General features: G+C 43.5%; 2 protein-coding genes across 4 annotated transcripts in view; both read right to left on the minus strand.

Moving 5' to 3' along the window:
* dab2ipa (DAB2 interacting protein a) overlaps nucleotides 1-8,311 on the minus strand; it is a 30,244-nt gene extending 21,933 nt beyond the window's left edge. Inside the window, 5 exon segments of the mRNA XM_054611274.1 lie at nucleotides 3,609-3,718; nucleotides 3,999-4,075; nucleotides 5,750-5,852; nucleotides 7,442-7,560; nucleotides 8,231-8,311. Of these exon segments, the coding sequence (XP_054467249.1) occupies nucleotides 3,609-3,718; nucleotides 3,999-4,075; nucleotides 5,750-5,852; nucleotides 7,442-7,560; nucleotides 8,231-8,291 (470 nt within the window). The 5' untranslated portion in view covers nucleotides 8,292-8,311.
* Nucleotides 8,312-10,563: 2,252 nt separating this feature from the next.
* phf19 (PHD finger protein 19) overlaps nucleotides 10,564-15,000 on the minus strand; it is a 9,741-nt gene continuing 5,304 nt past the window's right edge. For 2 of the 3 annotated variants that reach the window (XM_054611286.1, XM_054611284.1), the window contains exons 7-14: nucleotides 13,632-13,727; nucleotides 13,364-13,553; nucleotides 13,160-13,227; nucleotides 12,919-13,065; nucleotides 12,488-12,551; nucleotides 12,192-12,277; nucleotides 12,017-12,106; nucleotides 10,564-10,913 (exon numbers count right to left, since the gene is read on the minus strand). In XM_054611286.1, the coding sequence (XP_054467261.1) occupies nucleotides 10,574-10,913; nucleotides 12,017-12,106; nucleotides 12,192-12,277; nucleotides 12,488-12,551; nucleotides 12,919-13,065; nucleotides 13,160-13,227; nucleotides 13,364-13,553; nucleotides 13,632-13,727 (1,081 nt within the window). In that variant the 3' untranslated portion in view covers nucleotides 10,564-10,573. The remainder of the gene's footprint in view (nucleotides 10,914-12,016; nucleotides 12,107-12,191; nucleotides 12,278-12,487; nucleotides 12,552-12,918; nucleotides 13,066-13,159; nucleotides 13,228-13,363; nucleotides 13,554-13,631; nucleotides 13,728-15,000) is intronic. The other variant, XM_054611285.1, reaches the window with a different exon arrangement.

The raw sequence follows: 15,000 nt of genomic DNA on the forward strand, positions 1-15,000 counted from the left end.
CTCCCTCAGGTACCACATCAGGTACCCCATCAGGTACTCCCTCAGGTACCACATCAGGTACTCCCTCAGGTACCACATCAGGTACCACATCAGGTTCTCCCTCAGGTACCCCATCAGGTACTCCCTCAGATACCACATCAGGTACTCCATCGGGTACCACATCAGGTACCACATCAGGTTCTCCCTCAGGTACCACATCAGGTTCTCCCTCAGGTAACCCATCAGGTACTCCCTCAGGTACCACATCAGGTACTCCATCAGGTACCACATCAGGTACCACATCAGGTTCTCCCTCAGGTACCACATCAGGTACCCCATCAGGTATCCCATCAGGTACTCCCTCAGGTACCACATCAGGTACCCCACCAGGTACTCACTCAGGTACCCCATCAGGTACCCCATCATGTATCCCATCAGGTACTCCCTCGGGTGAACCATCAGGTAACCCATCAGGTATTTCATCGGGTGCCCCATCAGGAACCCGATCATGTACCCCATCAGGTACTTCATCAATCACCCCATCAGGTACCCCATCATGTACGCCATCAGGTACTCCATCAGGAACTTCTTCAGGTACTCCATCACGTACTCCATCACATACTCTAACATACACACAAACAGGTACTCCATAGGTTACTCTAGCAGGTACTCTATCAGGTGTTCTAACAGGTTCACCAACAGGTACTCCATAGGCTACTCTAACAGGTACTCATCATGAACTCATTCCTTTCCTCACCAACGTCATCAACACATCTCTCGTCTCGGGATGCTTTCCCTCGGCTTTCAAGACTGCCAGAGTCACCCCCATTCTGAAAAAACTATCACTTGACCCCTCTGATGTCAAGAACTTCAGACCGGTTTCTCTTCTACCCTTTCTATCCAAAACACTTGAACACGCTGTCTCTAAACAACTGTCTTCCTACCTCCACCAGAACAACCTCTTGGACCCCCACCAGTCCGGGTTCAAGGTGGGTCACTCGTCAGAGACGGCCCTCCTTGCGGTGACAGAGTCGCTTCACGCTGCGAGAGTGAACTCTCTCTCCTCTGTCCTGATTCTCCTGGACCTGTCAGCGGCGTTTGACACGGTGAACCACCAGATCCTCCTCTCCACCCTCGAGGGGATGGGCGTCTCAGGCTCTGCACTCTCCCTGTTTGCATCCTACCTGACAGGCCGATCCTACCAGGTGACATGGAGGGGGGCCGTATCGGAACCACGCATGCTGACTACGGGGGTTCCACAAGGTTCAGTTCTGGGCCCCCTTCTCTTCTCGCTCTACACAACATCTCTGGGTTCTGTTATTCGCTCGCATGACTTCTCTTACCATTGTTATGCCGATGACATCCAGCTGGTCTTGTCACTTCCTCCCAAGTGGAGGCACGCATTGCTGCGTGCTTGGCTGACATCTCGAAGTGGATGGCGACACACCACCTGAAGCTCAACCTGGACAAAACCGAGCTACTGTTCCTCCCGGGAAAGGGTTGCCCGCACCGAGACCTGTCCATCACCATTGATGATGCCGTGGTGACGCCAACTCGGACTGTGAGGAATCTGGGTGTGACCCTGGACGACCAACTGTCGTTCTCAGCAAACATTGCATCGGTCACACGCTCCTGCAGATTCCTCATCTACAACATCAGGAGGATTCGCCCCTTCCTCACTGAGGAGACGGCGCAGGTGCTCATCCAGGCTCTGGTCATCTCCCGCCTGGACTACTGCAACTCACTATTTGCCGGAGCCCCGGCGTCGGCCATCAGACCTCTGGAGCTTGTCCAGAAAGCTGCAGCACGTCTGGTGTTCAATCGCCCCAAGTTCTCCCACACAACTTCCCTTCTCCGTTCTCTACACTGGCTCCCTGTAAGAGCTCGCATCCAGTTTAAGACTCTGGTGCTAGCCTACAGGGCAGTGAAAGGAACAGCTCCTTCCTATCTCCAGGCCTTGGTCAAGCCCTACACCCCTGCCCGACCACTTCGCTCTGCTGCCTCGGGGTGACTGGTTGCACCGTCGCTCAGAGGTCCCTGCGGCCGATCCACCCGGTCACAGCTTTTTTCTGTCCTGGCCCCTCAGTGGTGGAATGAACTCCCCACTGACGTCAGGACAGCAGAGTCGCTGCCCATCTTTCGGCGCAGGCTGAAAACTCACCTCTTCATGAAGTACTACCCTGAGCCTTCCTCGTAGCACTTATTGTATTCGTATTAGTTGTTGCACTCACTGTATTCGTATCAGTTCGCTGCACTTATTGAATTCGTATTCGTTTACTGCACTTATCCTATTCGTAGTAGTTTGTAGCACTTATTATATTCGTATTAGTCTCTTGCAATTATTGTTTTCGTAGTAATTTGCCTCTGCACTATACTTTTGCTCTGGTTTATGCTTTAAGATGCTTGTTTAAGAAAGGAGATGCACTTATGACTTCTGGTGACTAGTAGTTCTCTTGAATACCTATGTTGAACACACTTCCTGTAAGTCGCTTTGGATAAAAGCGTCTGCTAAATGACTGTAATGTAATGTAATGTAATGTAATGTAATGTAATGTACCCTAACAGGTTCACCAACAGGTACTCCATAGGCTACCCTAACAGGTACTCTATCAGGAGTTCTAACAGGTTCACCAACAGGTACTCCACAACGTACCATAACAGGTTCACCAACAGGTACTCTATAGGCTACTCTAACAGGTACTCCATCAGGTACACCATCATGTACTCCATCAGGTACTCCATCAGGTACGCCATTAGGTACCCCATCAGGTACTTCATCAGTTACCACATCAGGTACTCCATCAGCTACCTAATTGGGTACCCCATCAGGTACTTCATCAGTTACCACATCAGGAACTCCATCAGGTACTCCATCAGGTACCCCACCGGGTAAGGTAACCCATCAGGTACGCCATCAGGTATGCCATCAGGTACCCCATCATGTATCCTATCAGGTACTCCATCAGGAACCCCATTAGGTACTCCCTCAGGTGCTCTAACAGGTACGCTAACAGGTACTCCCTCAGGAACTCTAACAGGTACTCCATCAGGTACAGGTACTCTAACAGGTACTCCCTCAGGTGCTCTAACAGGTACACTAACAGGTACTCCCTCAGGAACTCTAACAAGTACTCCCTCAGGTACTCTAACAGGTACTCCATCAGGTACAGGTACTCTAACAGGTACTCCATCAGGTACTCTAACAGGTAGTCCATTGTCAGAAATAAATGTTACGTCAGAGCAGAGAACAGTGACTTTTAGGGTCTGGTTCTGTTATTTCAGAGGGTCTCCATGGTAACACTGCAACCTTTATCCTCCAAAACGTAACAGCTGCAGCGATTCCTGATGTCTACAAACTTCTAAAGGAGGTTCATGCACAACTACAGCCGCATCGCACTCACCCTCACCTCCACCTCCTTCAGGAGGCACTTGAGGCCAAAACCTCCATCCCTGTTTTGTCTGCGCTCAGGTCCTCATCCAGCCAGGTCCAGCACTTCACTCACGTGCACCACCAAGTCCATGTGCACCACCAAGTCCATGTGCACCACCAAGTCCATGTGCACCACCAAGTAACTGATTGATTGATTATCATGTGTGAAGCTTGGCCCCTCTGATAGCTAATTGATCACCTGGAGTCGGCGGCCTGGACCAGGTCCGTCTTCACGCTGCTTGATCGGGACAGTTTGGGCTGAGAGCGAGTCCTCCTCAGAGACTGCTTCAACCTCCGGGAGAAGAAACCCTGAAGAAGAGGAGGAGGAGGAGGAGGAGGAAGAGGAGGAGGAAGAGGAGGGAGGCGGAAGAGGAGTAGGAGTAGGAGGAGGAGGAGGAGAAGGTGGTTATGTCATTAACGCTCTCAACAATAAAACATTTAGTGAATGTTTCATCTGTAGGTGGAGCCGGTCAGCTGACAGCCAGCTCCTGTTGCCATGGAGACAGTGTGTGTGTGTGTGTGTGTGTGTGTGTGTGTGTGTGTGTGTGTGTGTGTGTGTGTGTGTGTGTGTGTGTGTGTGTGTGTGCACCGTCACTCTGGAGGTGGGCGTGTCCACAGCAGAGCTACTGGGCATGCTCAGTCTTCTGACTCGTCTCTCAGGAACATCTGGAACAAAGAGCATCATATCATCAGGTGTGTGTGTGTGTGTGTGTGTGTGTGTGTGTGTGTGTGTGTGTGTGTGTGTGTGTGTGTGTGTGTGTGTGTGTGTGTGTGTGTGTGTGTTGTTTAATGAAACTTATAATTTTATTATTTTTTCATTCTCTTAGTAGAATGTGACCTTTCACCCTCAGACAGACAGACAGACAGACAGACAGACAGACAGACAGACAGACAGACAGACAGACAGACAGACAGACAGACAGACAGTTTTCAGCTTCCTTCAATGAGAATTCAGAGCTGCCAGGGTGTCCTGCATGGGGTGGGAGAGGTTGTTCATCAGGGATGACAGCTTGGCCATCATCCTCCTGTCTCCCACCACCTCCACCGTAACCAGTGGACACCCAGCACACTGCTGGCCTTCTGAACCAGTTTGTTTAGTTTCTTCCTGTCGGCTGTCGAGATGCTGCTGCTCCAGCAGACCACTGCATAGAAGATGTCTGAAGCCACCACAGAGTCAAAAAAAGTCTCAGTCTCCTCAACAGATAGAGTCTGCTCTGACCCTTTTTATAAAGTACGTTACTGTGATCAGTCCAGTCCAGTTTATTGTTCAGGTGAACACCCAGGTACTTATAAGATTGCACAATCTCAATGTCCTGTCCCTGGATGTTCACTGGTTCTGGAGGACAGTGTTTACCCCGGTGGAAGTCCACCAGCAGCTCTTTGGTTTTACCAGAGTTGATCTGGAGGCGGTTCCGCCGGCACCATCCTATGAAGTCCTGGTTCAGTTCCCTGTATTCACCATTCCAGATTCATCAGAGAACTTTTGCAGGTGGTAGTTAGCAGAGTTGTATTTTAAGTTATTATCATTGTTATTATTATAATTATTGCTATTGTTTTAATTATTATTATTGTTATAATTATTATCATAGTTATAATTATTATTATTGTTAAAATGTGAATTTTCTACAAAACCAGGTGTTTGTTGTCAAAACTAAGAGCCAATCAGCTCTTTGATCAGGAGACAGCCAGGCGTTTCCCATCATGCACTGCGCCATGCAGTCGGCTCTAAACCCGCCTCGCTCTCTGAGGTCATCGTTGAACACGTGTTCATGACGTCAGAGCAAGTCGGGGTCAAGTCGGACACAAATCTACCCAGCATGCATTGTGCGGCGATCGATTCTGATCAGGACCGGCTCATCTCCAACGAACCTGTTCTTTTAAGTCAACAGGTGATACGTTGCCAAGACAACCATGACAACACCCTTTAAGTCTGGATGCTGTTGTAGGTGTTCTACCTTTGACCAGCGTTGCCATGGTAACTGACTTCTGATATCAGATTATGAGATTATTATTGTGACATGTCGTCAAGATTAAGATGTCCAGCTAATCCACACACACACACACACACACACACACACACACACACACACACACACACACACACACACACACACACACACACACACACACACACACACACACACACACACACACACACACACACACACACACACACACACATCAAGAACATTTTTTTCTTACCGTCTTCAAACTCAGCATCATTGTCAACATCCATCATCTGTCTGCCTCTCTGTCTGTCTGTCTGTCTGTCTGTCTGTCTGTCTGTCTGTCTGTCCTTCTTCTGCTGCAGCTGTTTTAAACCCTTGGCGTCCTCCTTACCTTTGTGGGCAGGGCCAGGAGGTGATGATGTCACATGTAGAGAGTATCTCAGTAACCAGACAGCACAAAGCTCCGCCCTCTCAGCCAGAAGAAGAGGATGAACCTGAAGAAGAATATTACTGTTTAATACAATACGCTTTTCTTTATTAAATTCATCAACATGTTCTCAAAAGCTACATGTTAAAATAAATATATATTCTGTTATTAAATATAATCTTTAGCTCATTAATAACAATGTTTTGTCTATTAAACAGGATATTTTGGAAATCAAATGTGATTTTGAGTTTATTAAACCAAACTTTTCGTTTAGTGAACCAGTGATTTGTTTATTAAATGCAATATGTTCATCAAAGATGTTTTCTTCACTAAATGATACATTTTGTTTACAAATATTATAGTTAGTTGATTAAACTCCACATTTACCTTTTTTTATTGTATTTTACAAACACGATGTTTACTTTATTAAACGTTATATTGTTTTTAAACACAATGTTTACTTTATTAAACGTTATATTGTTATTAAACACGATGTTTACTTTATTAAACGTTATATTGTTATTAAATATGTTTACTTTATTTAATGTTATATTGTTATTAAACATGTTTACTTTATTAAACGTTATATTGTTATTAAACACGATGTTTACTTTATTAAACGTTATATTGTTATTAAACACGATGTTTACTTTATTAAACGTTATATTGTTATTAAACACGATGTTTACTTTATTAAACGTTATATTGTTATTAAACGTTATATTGTTATTAAACACGATGTTTACATTATTAAACGTTATATTGTTATTAAACACAATGTTTACTTTATTAAACGTTATATTGTTATTAAACATGTTTACTTTATTAAACGTTATATTGTTATTAAACACGATGTTTACTTTATTAAACGTTATTGTTATTAAACACGATGTTTACTTTATTAAACGTTATATTGTTATTAAACACGATGTTTACTTTATTAAACGTTATATTGTTATTAAACGTTATATTGTTATTAAACACGATGTTTACATTATTAAACGTTATATTGTTATTAAACATGTTTACTTTATTAAATGTTATATTGTTATTAAACACGATGTTTACTTTATTAAACGTTATATTGTTATTAAACACGATGTTTACTTTATTAAACGTTATATTGTTATTAAACACGATATTTACTTTATTAAACGTTATATTGTTATTAAACGTTATATTGTTATTAAACACGATGTTTACATTATTAAACGTTATATTGTTATTAAACATGTTTACTTTATTAAATGTTATATTGTTATTAAACATGTTTACGTTATTAAACGTTATATTGTTATTAAACACGATGTTTACTTTATTAAACGTTATATTGTTATTAAACGTTATATTGCTATTAAACACGATGTTTACTTTATTAAACGTTATATTGTTATTAAACACGATGTTTACTTTATTAAACGTTATATTGTTATTAAACGTTATATTGTTATTAAACACGATGTTTACTTTATTAAACGTTATATTGTTATTAAACATTATATTGTTATTAAACACGATGTTTACTTTATTAAACGTTATATTGTTATTAAACACGATGTTTACTTTATTAAACGTTATATTGTTATTAAACACGATGTTTACTTTATTAAACGTTATATTGTTATTAAACATCATGAAGATGTGTTGGGTTGGTACCTCCAGGTTGCTCAGCATCAATAACTGAGAATCAGACAGGATGCAGAACATTCTACTCCAGATGTCAGGCTCCGCCTTCCGACCAAACGACAGCCAATTGATGGAGGCGCTTTTCAACTCTGTGACATCATCACAACATGTTCCATAACAGTAGCAGTACTACTAATAGTAGTAAAAGTAGTAGTACCATACGAAGGCCTCAGAGACAGGTAAACACAGAGACAGGTAGACTCATAGAGACAGGTAAACACAGAGACAGATAGACTCACAGAGACATGTAAACACAGACAGGTAGACTCATAGAGACAGGTAAACACAGAGACAGATAGACTCATAGAGACAGACAAACACAGACAGGTAAACACAGACAGGTAGACTCATAGAGACAGGTAAACAGACAGGTAGACTCATAGAGACAGACAAACACAGACAGGTAGACTCATAGAGACAGGTAAACAGACAGGTAGACTCATAGAGACAGACAAACACAGACAGGTAGACTCACAGAGACAGACAAACACAGACAGGTAGACTCATAGAGACAGGTAGACTCATAGAGACAGGTAAACACAGAGACAGATAGACTCACAGAGACATGTAAACACAGACAGGTAGACTCATAAGGACAGGTAAACACAGAGACAGGTTAACAGGTAGAGAACAGGTAAACAGGTAGAGAACAGGTTAACAGGTAGAGAACAGGTAAACAGAAGAGTATTTTGGGTCTTTGGTGGAGACAAGATGGCGGACATAATATCTCTGTGATCCAGCTGTCAATCATCCACTCACCAATCACATTCATCCAGCCCATGTGTTGACACCTGGACAGGTGTTTCACCAGCTCCTCCATGGCAACGGTACCCTCTGAGGCACACAGAACAGGAGTCTGGGTAATATATGGGCTGATATCACTGACCTGTCTGTCTCTAACCATCACATAGAGTGCCTGAAGCAGAGAGACAGGTAAACACAGAGACAGGTAGACTCAGAGACAGGTAAACACAGAGACAGGTAGACTCACAGAGACAGGTAAACACAGAGACAGGTAGACTCACAGAGACAGGTAAACACAGAGACAGGTAGACTCACAGAGACAGGTAGACTCACAGAGACAGGTAAACACAGAGACAGGTAGACTCACAGAGACAGGTAAACACAGAGACAGGTAGACTCAGAGACAGGTAGACTCACAGAGACAGGTAAACACAGAGACAGGTAAACACAGAGACAGGTAGACTCAGAGACAGGTAGACTCACAGAGACAGGTAAACACAGAGATAGGTAAACACAGAGACAGGTAAACACAGAGACAGGTAGACTCACAGAGACAGGTAAACACAGACAGGTAGAACACAGAGACAGGTAAACACAGAGACAGGTAGACTCACAGAGACAGGTAAACACAGAGACAGGTAGACTCACAGAGACAGGTAAACACAGAGACAGGTAGACTCACAGACACTCGTCACTTTAGCTGTGGGTCGATCACTTCTCATGTTGTAAGACAACTTATCCGCCTGTCTGTCTGACCACCTGTCTGTCTGTCTGACCACCCGTCTGTCTGCAGGGACCTGAACCGTCCAACTGACTCTTGACGGGTGTCGTTACGTATTGTTTAACACCTTAATAGCATTAACAGATTATCACCTGTCGCACTCTCACTGACCCACACACACACACAAGGTCAAAGGTTAAACAGTTTTTTTTATTGTTGAGAAAGCTGGCAGCTGATTGGTCAGCTGAAGTGAACAGAACAAAAGCCAAACATACAGTCATGTGATCAAAACAACCGTCCAACAGGCCAATGGGAGGGGAGCACGGTTACCATGGCAACGAGGAAAAGCTGCAGGCTTAAAGTGACAGCGTGACATTTTAACATCTCTGAGATTGTTAGCGCTATTAGCAGTGTTAGCATTCCTCATTCAAAGCAAAGGGCTGTGTTAGCTTAGAGCTAACTTCCGATGTCATTGATTTATTTATTGTATTTTTTAAATACGTTTGAACTGATCAATCAGTCTGATTATCAGTTGGGAAATGAATTGAGTGCTGACGTCAATGTTTGCATAGATACTGAATGTGACAATAGTGCAAGAAAACAGCCGCTGACAGGAAACACACTAGAAACACTGAACTCTGGGATTTGTAGTTTTTATCTCCACCTCTATCTTCAGACAGAAAATATTTCAGGAGAATCTGGAGAATTTTTATTGGCTGAAACAGGTGGAAGTTAAGATCACTGATCTAATATACCTTTGATAACAAGCCACGCCCCCTCAGTGAGGTCACACACACCTGTGTGAAGACCAGGAGGAGAGGAGGCGGAGGAGAGGGAGGGGAGGAGAGGACAGGAGGGAGAAAACAGGAGGAAGGGAGGAGGAGAGGACAGGAGGAGGACAGACAAACCACAATACTGAATACAACAAATGTGTGTGTGTGTGTGTGTGTGTGTGTGTGTCTTTGGCTCTATTTTAACTTGTTGTTCTCGCTAAATACTGTTTTAAAGGCTTGTGATCAGCTTTGATACCCGATTCCTCCAAACTCACTTACAGGCATCTCACTGAGGTTTAGGAGGACATGTGGGGACAGACGTCTCACTGAGGTTTAGGAGGACATGTGGGGACAGATGTCTCACTGAGGTTTAGGAGGACATGTGGGGACAGACGTCTCACTGAGGTTTAGGACATGTGGGGACAGACGTCTCACTGAGGTTTAGGAGGACATGTGGGGACAGACGTCTCACTGAGGTTTAGGAGGACATGTGGGGACAGATGTCTCACTGAGGTTTAGGAGGACATGTGGGGACAGACGTCTCACTGAGGTTTAGGACATGTGGGGACAGACGTCTCACTGAGGTTTAGGACATGTGGGGACAGACGTCTCACTGAGGTTTAGGGGGACATGTGGGGACAGACGTCTCACTGAGGTTTAGGGGGACATGTGGGGACAGACGTCTTCTGTCAGATTGGATTCATTGATTCTTGATTAGAATATTGTTGTTTTCAGTTTTGTGAGAACCTCACATGTCTAAACCTGGCGGGTCAGGAGTTTGGACCAATCAGACACCAGACTCTCTGTGAGCGTGGAAGAAGAGGAATCAAAGCTTCTCATCTAACCTGTGACTCTGTTAACGACCTAATAAGGAGTTGTCCCCTCCCACTCCAGCAGGTACTGGACCGTCCCCTGAGGAGTGACGCGTCGAGCCAACACCTGGTACCTCTCCCCATTGGTCAGTCTGCCCGCCACCCCAAAATACGAGGAGATGGAGGAGTGGAGGTGGGAGGAGTCAGAGGGGATCTGGGAGGGGTCAGACAGGAAGTGGGAGGAGTCTGTGGTCAGATGGTTCATAGCTTCTCGATCTTCCAGTATCTCAGAAGGCTCCTCCCCTCCGAGCTCCTCCCCTACCTCACTGCGACTGGCCCACTGACTGTAGCTGTTGCTAGGCAACTTCCTCTTCCTGCTGCCCACTTTCCTTCTGGGGAGACAGAGCACAGAGGTCAAAGGTCAGAGAGACGTTCTGGAGGACAGACCGGCACATACAGAAACGTTTATATATAACTGTAAAGAAGGATGGGCTACAAACAATAAAGAACAAGAACTACGTTTATATATAACTGTATAGAAGGATGGACTACAAACAATAAAGAACAAGAACTACGTTTATATATAACTGTATAGAAGAAGGATGGACTACAAACAATAAAGAACAAGAACTACGTTTATATATAACTGTATAGAAGGATGGACTACAAACAATAAAGAACAAGAACTACGTTTATATATAACTGTATAGAAGGATGGACTACAAACAATAAAGAACAAGAACTACGTTTATATATAACTGTATAGAAGGATGGACTACAAACAATAAAGAACAAGAACTACGTTTATATATAACTGTATAGAAGGATGGACTACAAACAATAAAGAACAAGAACTACGTTTATATATAACTGTATAGAAGGATGGACTACAAACAATAAAGAACAAGAACTACGTTTATATATAACTGTATAGAAGGATGGACTACAAACAATAAAGAACAAGAACTACGTTTATATATAACTGTATAGAAGGATGGACTACAAACAATAAAGAACAAGAACTACGTTTATATATAACTGTATAGAAGGATGGACTACAAACAATAAAGAACAAGAACTACGTTTATATATAACTGTATAGAAGGATGGACTACAAACAATAAAGAACAAGAACTACGTTTATATATAACTGTATAGAAGGATGGACTACAAACAATAAAGAACAAGAACTACGTTTATATATAACTGTATAGAAGGATGGACTACAAACAATAAAGAACAAGAACTATGAGGAGATGAGGATGAAGATGAAGATGAGGATGAAGATGTGGATTAAGATGTGGATGAGGATGAAGATGTGGATGAAGATGAGGATGAAGATGTGGATGAGGATGAAGATGTGGATGAAGATGAGGATGAAGATGTGGATGAAGATGAGGATCTGGATGAAGATGAGGATGTGGATGAGGATGAAGAAGAGGATGAAGATGCGGATGAAGATGAAGAAGAGGATGAGCAGAAGGCTGCTGGTTACCTGAAGTGATAGGAGGCGCTCGTCGTAGCGGACCCTGAAGTGGAGGCATCAGTGGAGTCCTGATCAATACTGAGCGATCTGCTGGAGTCGCTGACAAACATCATCAGTTCATAAGTAAACGATGAGCTCACTGATTGATTATTGGTTCATTGATGATTATTGATCTCCGTCTCACCTCTTCAGGCTCTGCAGTTCATCCAGGGTGAAGTCAAAGATGTTGGCCATGTGATGGTTGGAGGTCCAACTGCAGGACAGCTCGTTCTACACACACACACACACACACACACACACACACACACACACACACACACACACACACACACACACACACACACACACACACACACACACACACACACACACACACACACACACACACACACACACACACACACACACACACACACACATTAGTCTGGTTTATTAAATCAATAAACAGAATAGAGTAGAAACGGAGCAGTAAAGTCTTACATTAGGAATCGCATCTTCTAGCAGCCACTTGGACTTCCTCTTCCTCCTCTCAGCCGAAGCACTGCTGACACACACACACCTCCTGGTTTTAAGCACTGCTGACACACACACTCCTCCTGGTTTTAAGACCACACACTGGACTACCTCCTGGTTTTAAGACCACACACTGGACTACCTCCTGGTTTTAAGACCACACACTGGACTACCTCCTGGTTTTAAGACCACACACTGGACTACCTCCTGCGTTCCAGACAACCTGACAGTCGGAATTTTCTGAGTTGAAATTTCCAAGTTCTGATCTCAAAGTGTTCCAGGTCCACGATGCCCAAACCTAAACTAAAACCATGGCTAACTGTGAAAAATGTTTCTTGTGCTGGAGAACACAGAAGTGACTGTGGAAACACAGCCAAAGGGTAGAAGAGGAGAGCTACCTGTTCCTGACCACGCCTTTCTTATGGCCCTGCCCTCCGTCATTGTGAGCGCGCTCGGGAAAGAGTTTGGAGGGGGGGTTGGGAGGGACCCTGGTCCTCAGACGGAAGATGCATTTCCTCTTCTTTATCTCCTTTCCACACAAAAACCTCAACACACACACAGTCATTAATACATATGATCCAATATATTGGTGGTAAAGGTATCAGGTGTACAGGTGTCAGATGATCATGTGATTCTTACTTGCTCTTGTATTTATTCAGAGCGTCCAGCAGGTGCTGCCCCCTCTCTGACGGAGGAGTGTTAGACAGCTAAACAACAGACAGACAGGTAAAAATCAGGAACGGATAGTCTGGTTCAGTCTGGTTCAATTTGGTTCAGGTTTAGTTTAGTTTAGTCTGGTTTAGTCTAGTCGACGTCCAGTCTGGTTCAGGTCCAGTCTGGTACCTTCCCGAGCTGTAAGTGTTCCCAGTTTGCAGAGACCAAGGCCAGAATCTCGTCTAACTCAAAGTATTTCTTCTTGCTGCTGACTGACAGGTTGTAGAGAACCAGATGAACCAGATCGACCCACCGCAGGGACAACCGGCGGACGTACTCTGATCCTTTATTACACACCGAACACAGGAAGAGGTAGAACCTATGAAGGAGGAAAAAGATTGTCAGACACTCTCTCACTACATACAGAGGAGGAGGAGAGGAGGTGGTGCTATCTCACCTGTCTCCAAACATCATAGACTCCTGCAGACACTGCGTGCAGGCTTCATGGAACCACTGCTGACATCTGAAACACTGCAGCATCTTCAGGTACCACCTGCAGACACAACAAGGTGAGTCTGGTGACAGAGATCACCACTGATGTAACGTTGATGTAACAGTGATGTAACAATTATGTAACAGTGATGGAACACTCAAGTATAGCTGATGTAACGGTGATATAACAGTGATGTAACACAGAAGAAGTACTACCCTGAGCCTTCCACTTAGCACTAATTGTATTCATATTAGTTTGTTGCACTTATTGTATTCATATTAGTTTGTTTCTGTACTTTTGCTCTGGTTTATGCTTTTAGATGCTTGTTTAAGAAAGGAGATGCACTGATGACTTCTGGTGACTAGTAGTTCTCTTGAATACCTATGTTGAATACACTTCCTGTAAGTCGCTTTGGATAAAAGCGTCTGCTAAATGACTGTAATGTAATAATGTAACGTTGATGTAACAGTGATGTAACACTGATGTAATGTTAATGTAACAGTGATGTAACGCTAATGTAACAGTGATGTAATGTTAATGTAACACTGTTGTAACGGTGATGTATCACTGTTGTAACGGTGATGTATCACTGTTGTAACATGGATGTAACGTGATGTAACACTGTTGTAACGGTGAAGTAACACTGTTGTAACGGTGATGTATCACTGTTGTAACATGGATGTAACACTGATGTAACACTGTTGTAACGGTGATGTAACACTGTTGTAACGGTGATGTAACACTGTTGTAACACTGTTGTAACGGTGATGTAACACTGTTGTAACACTGTTGTAACGGTGATGTATCACTGTTGTAACATGGATGTAACACTGATGTAACACTGTTGTAACGGTGATGTAACACTGTTGTAACGGTGATGTAACACTGTTGTAACGGTGATGTAACACTGTTGTAACACTGTTGTAACGGTGATGTATCACTGTTGTAACATGGGTGTAACACTGATGTAACGGTGATGTAACACTGTTGTAACGGTGATGTAACACTGTTGTAACGGTGATGTATCACTGTTGTAACATGGGTGTAACACTGATGTAACGGTGATGTAACACTGTTGTAACATGGATGTAACACTGATGTAACGGTGATGTAACACTGATATAACGGTGATGTAACACTGTTGTAACGGTGATGTAACACTGATGTAACACTGTTGTAACGGTGATGTAACACTGTTGTAACGGTGTTGTAACACTGTTGTAACGGTGATGTAACACTGTTGTAACGGTGATGTAACACTGTTGTAACACTGTTGTAACGGTGATGTAACACTGATGTAACACTGATGTAACGCTGTTGTAACGCTGTTGTA

Source organism: Anoplopoma fimbria, chromosome 13, assembly GCF_027596085.1.
Source record: "Anoplopoma fimbria isolate UVic2021 breed Golden Eagle Sablefish chromosome 13, Afim_UVic_2022, whole genome shotgun sequence".
NCBI classification, from domain to species: domain Eukaryota; kingdom Metazoa; phylum Chordata; class Actinopteri; order Perciformes; family Anoplopomatidae; genus Anoplopoma; species Anoplopoma fimbria.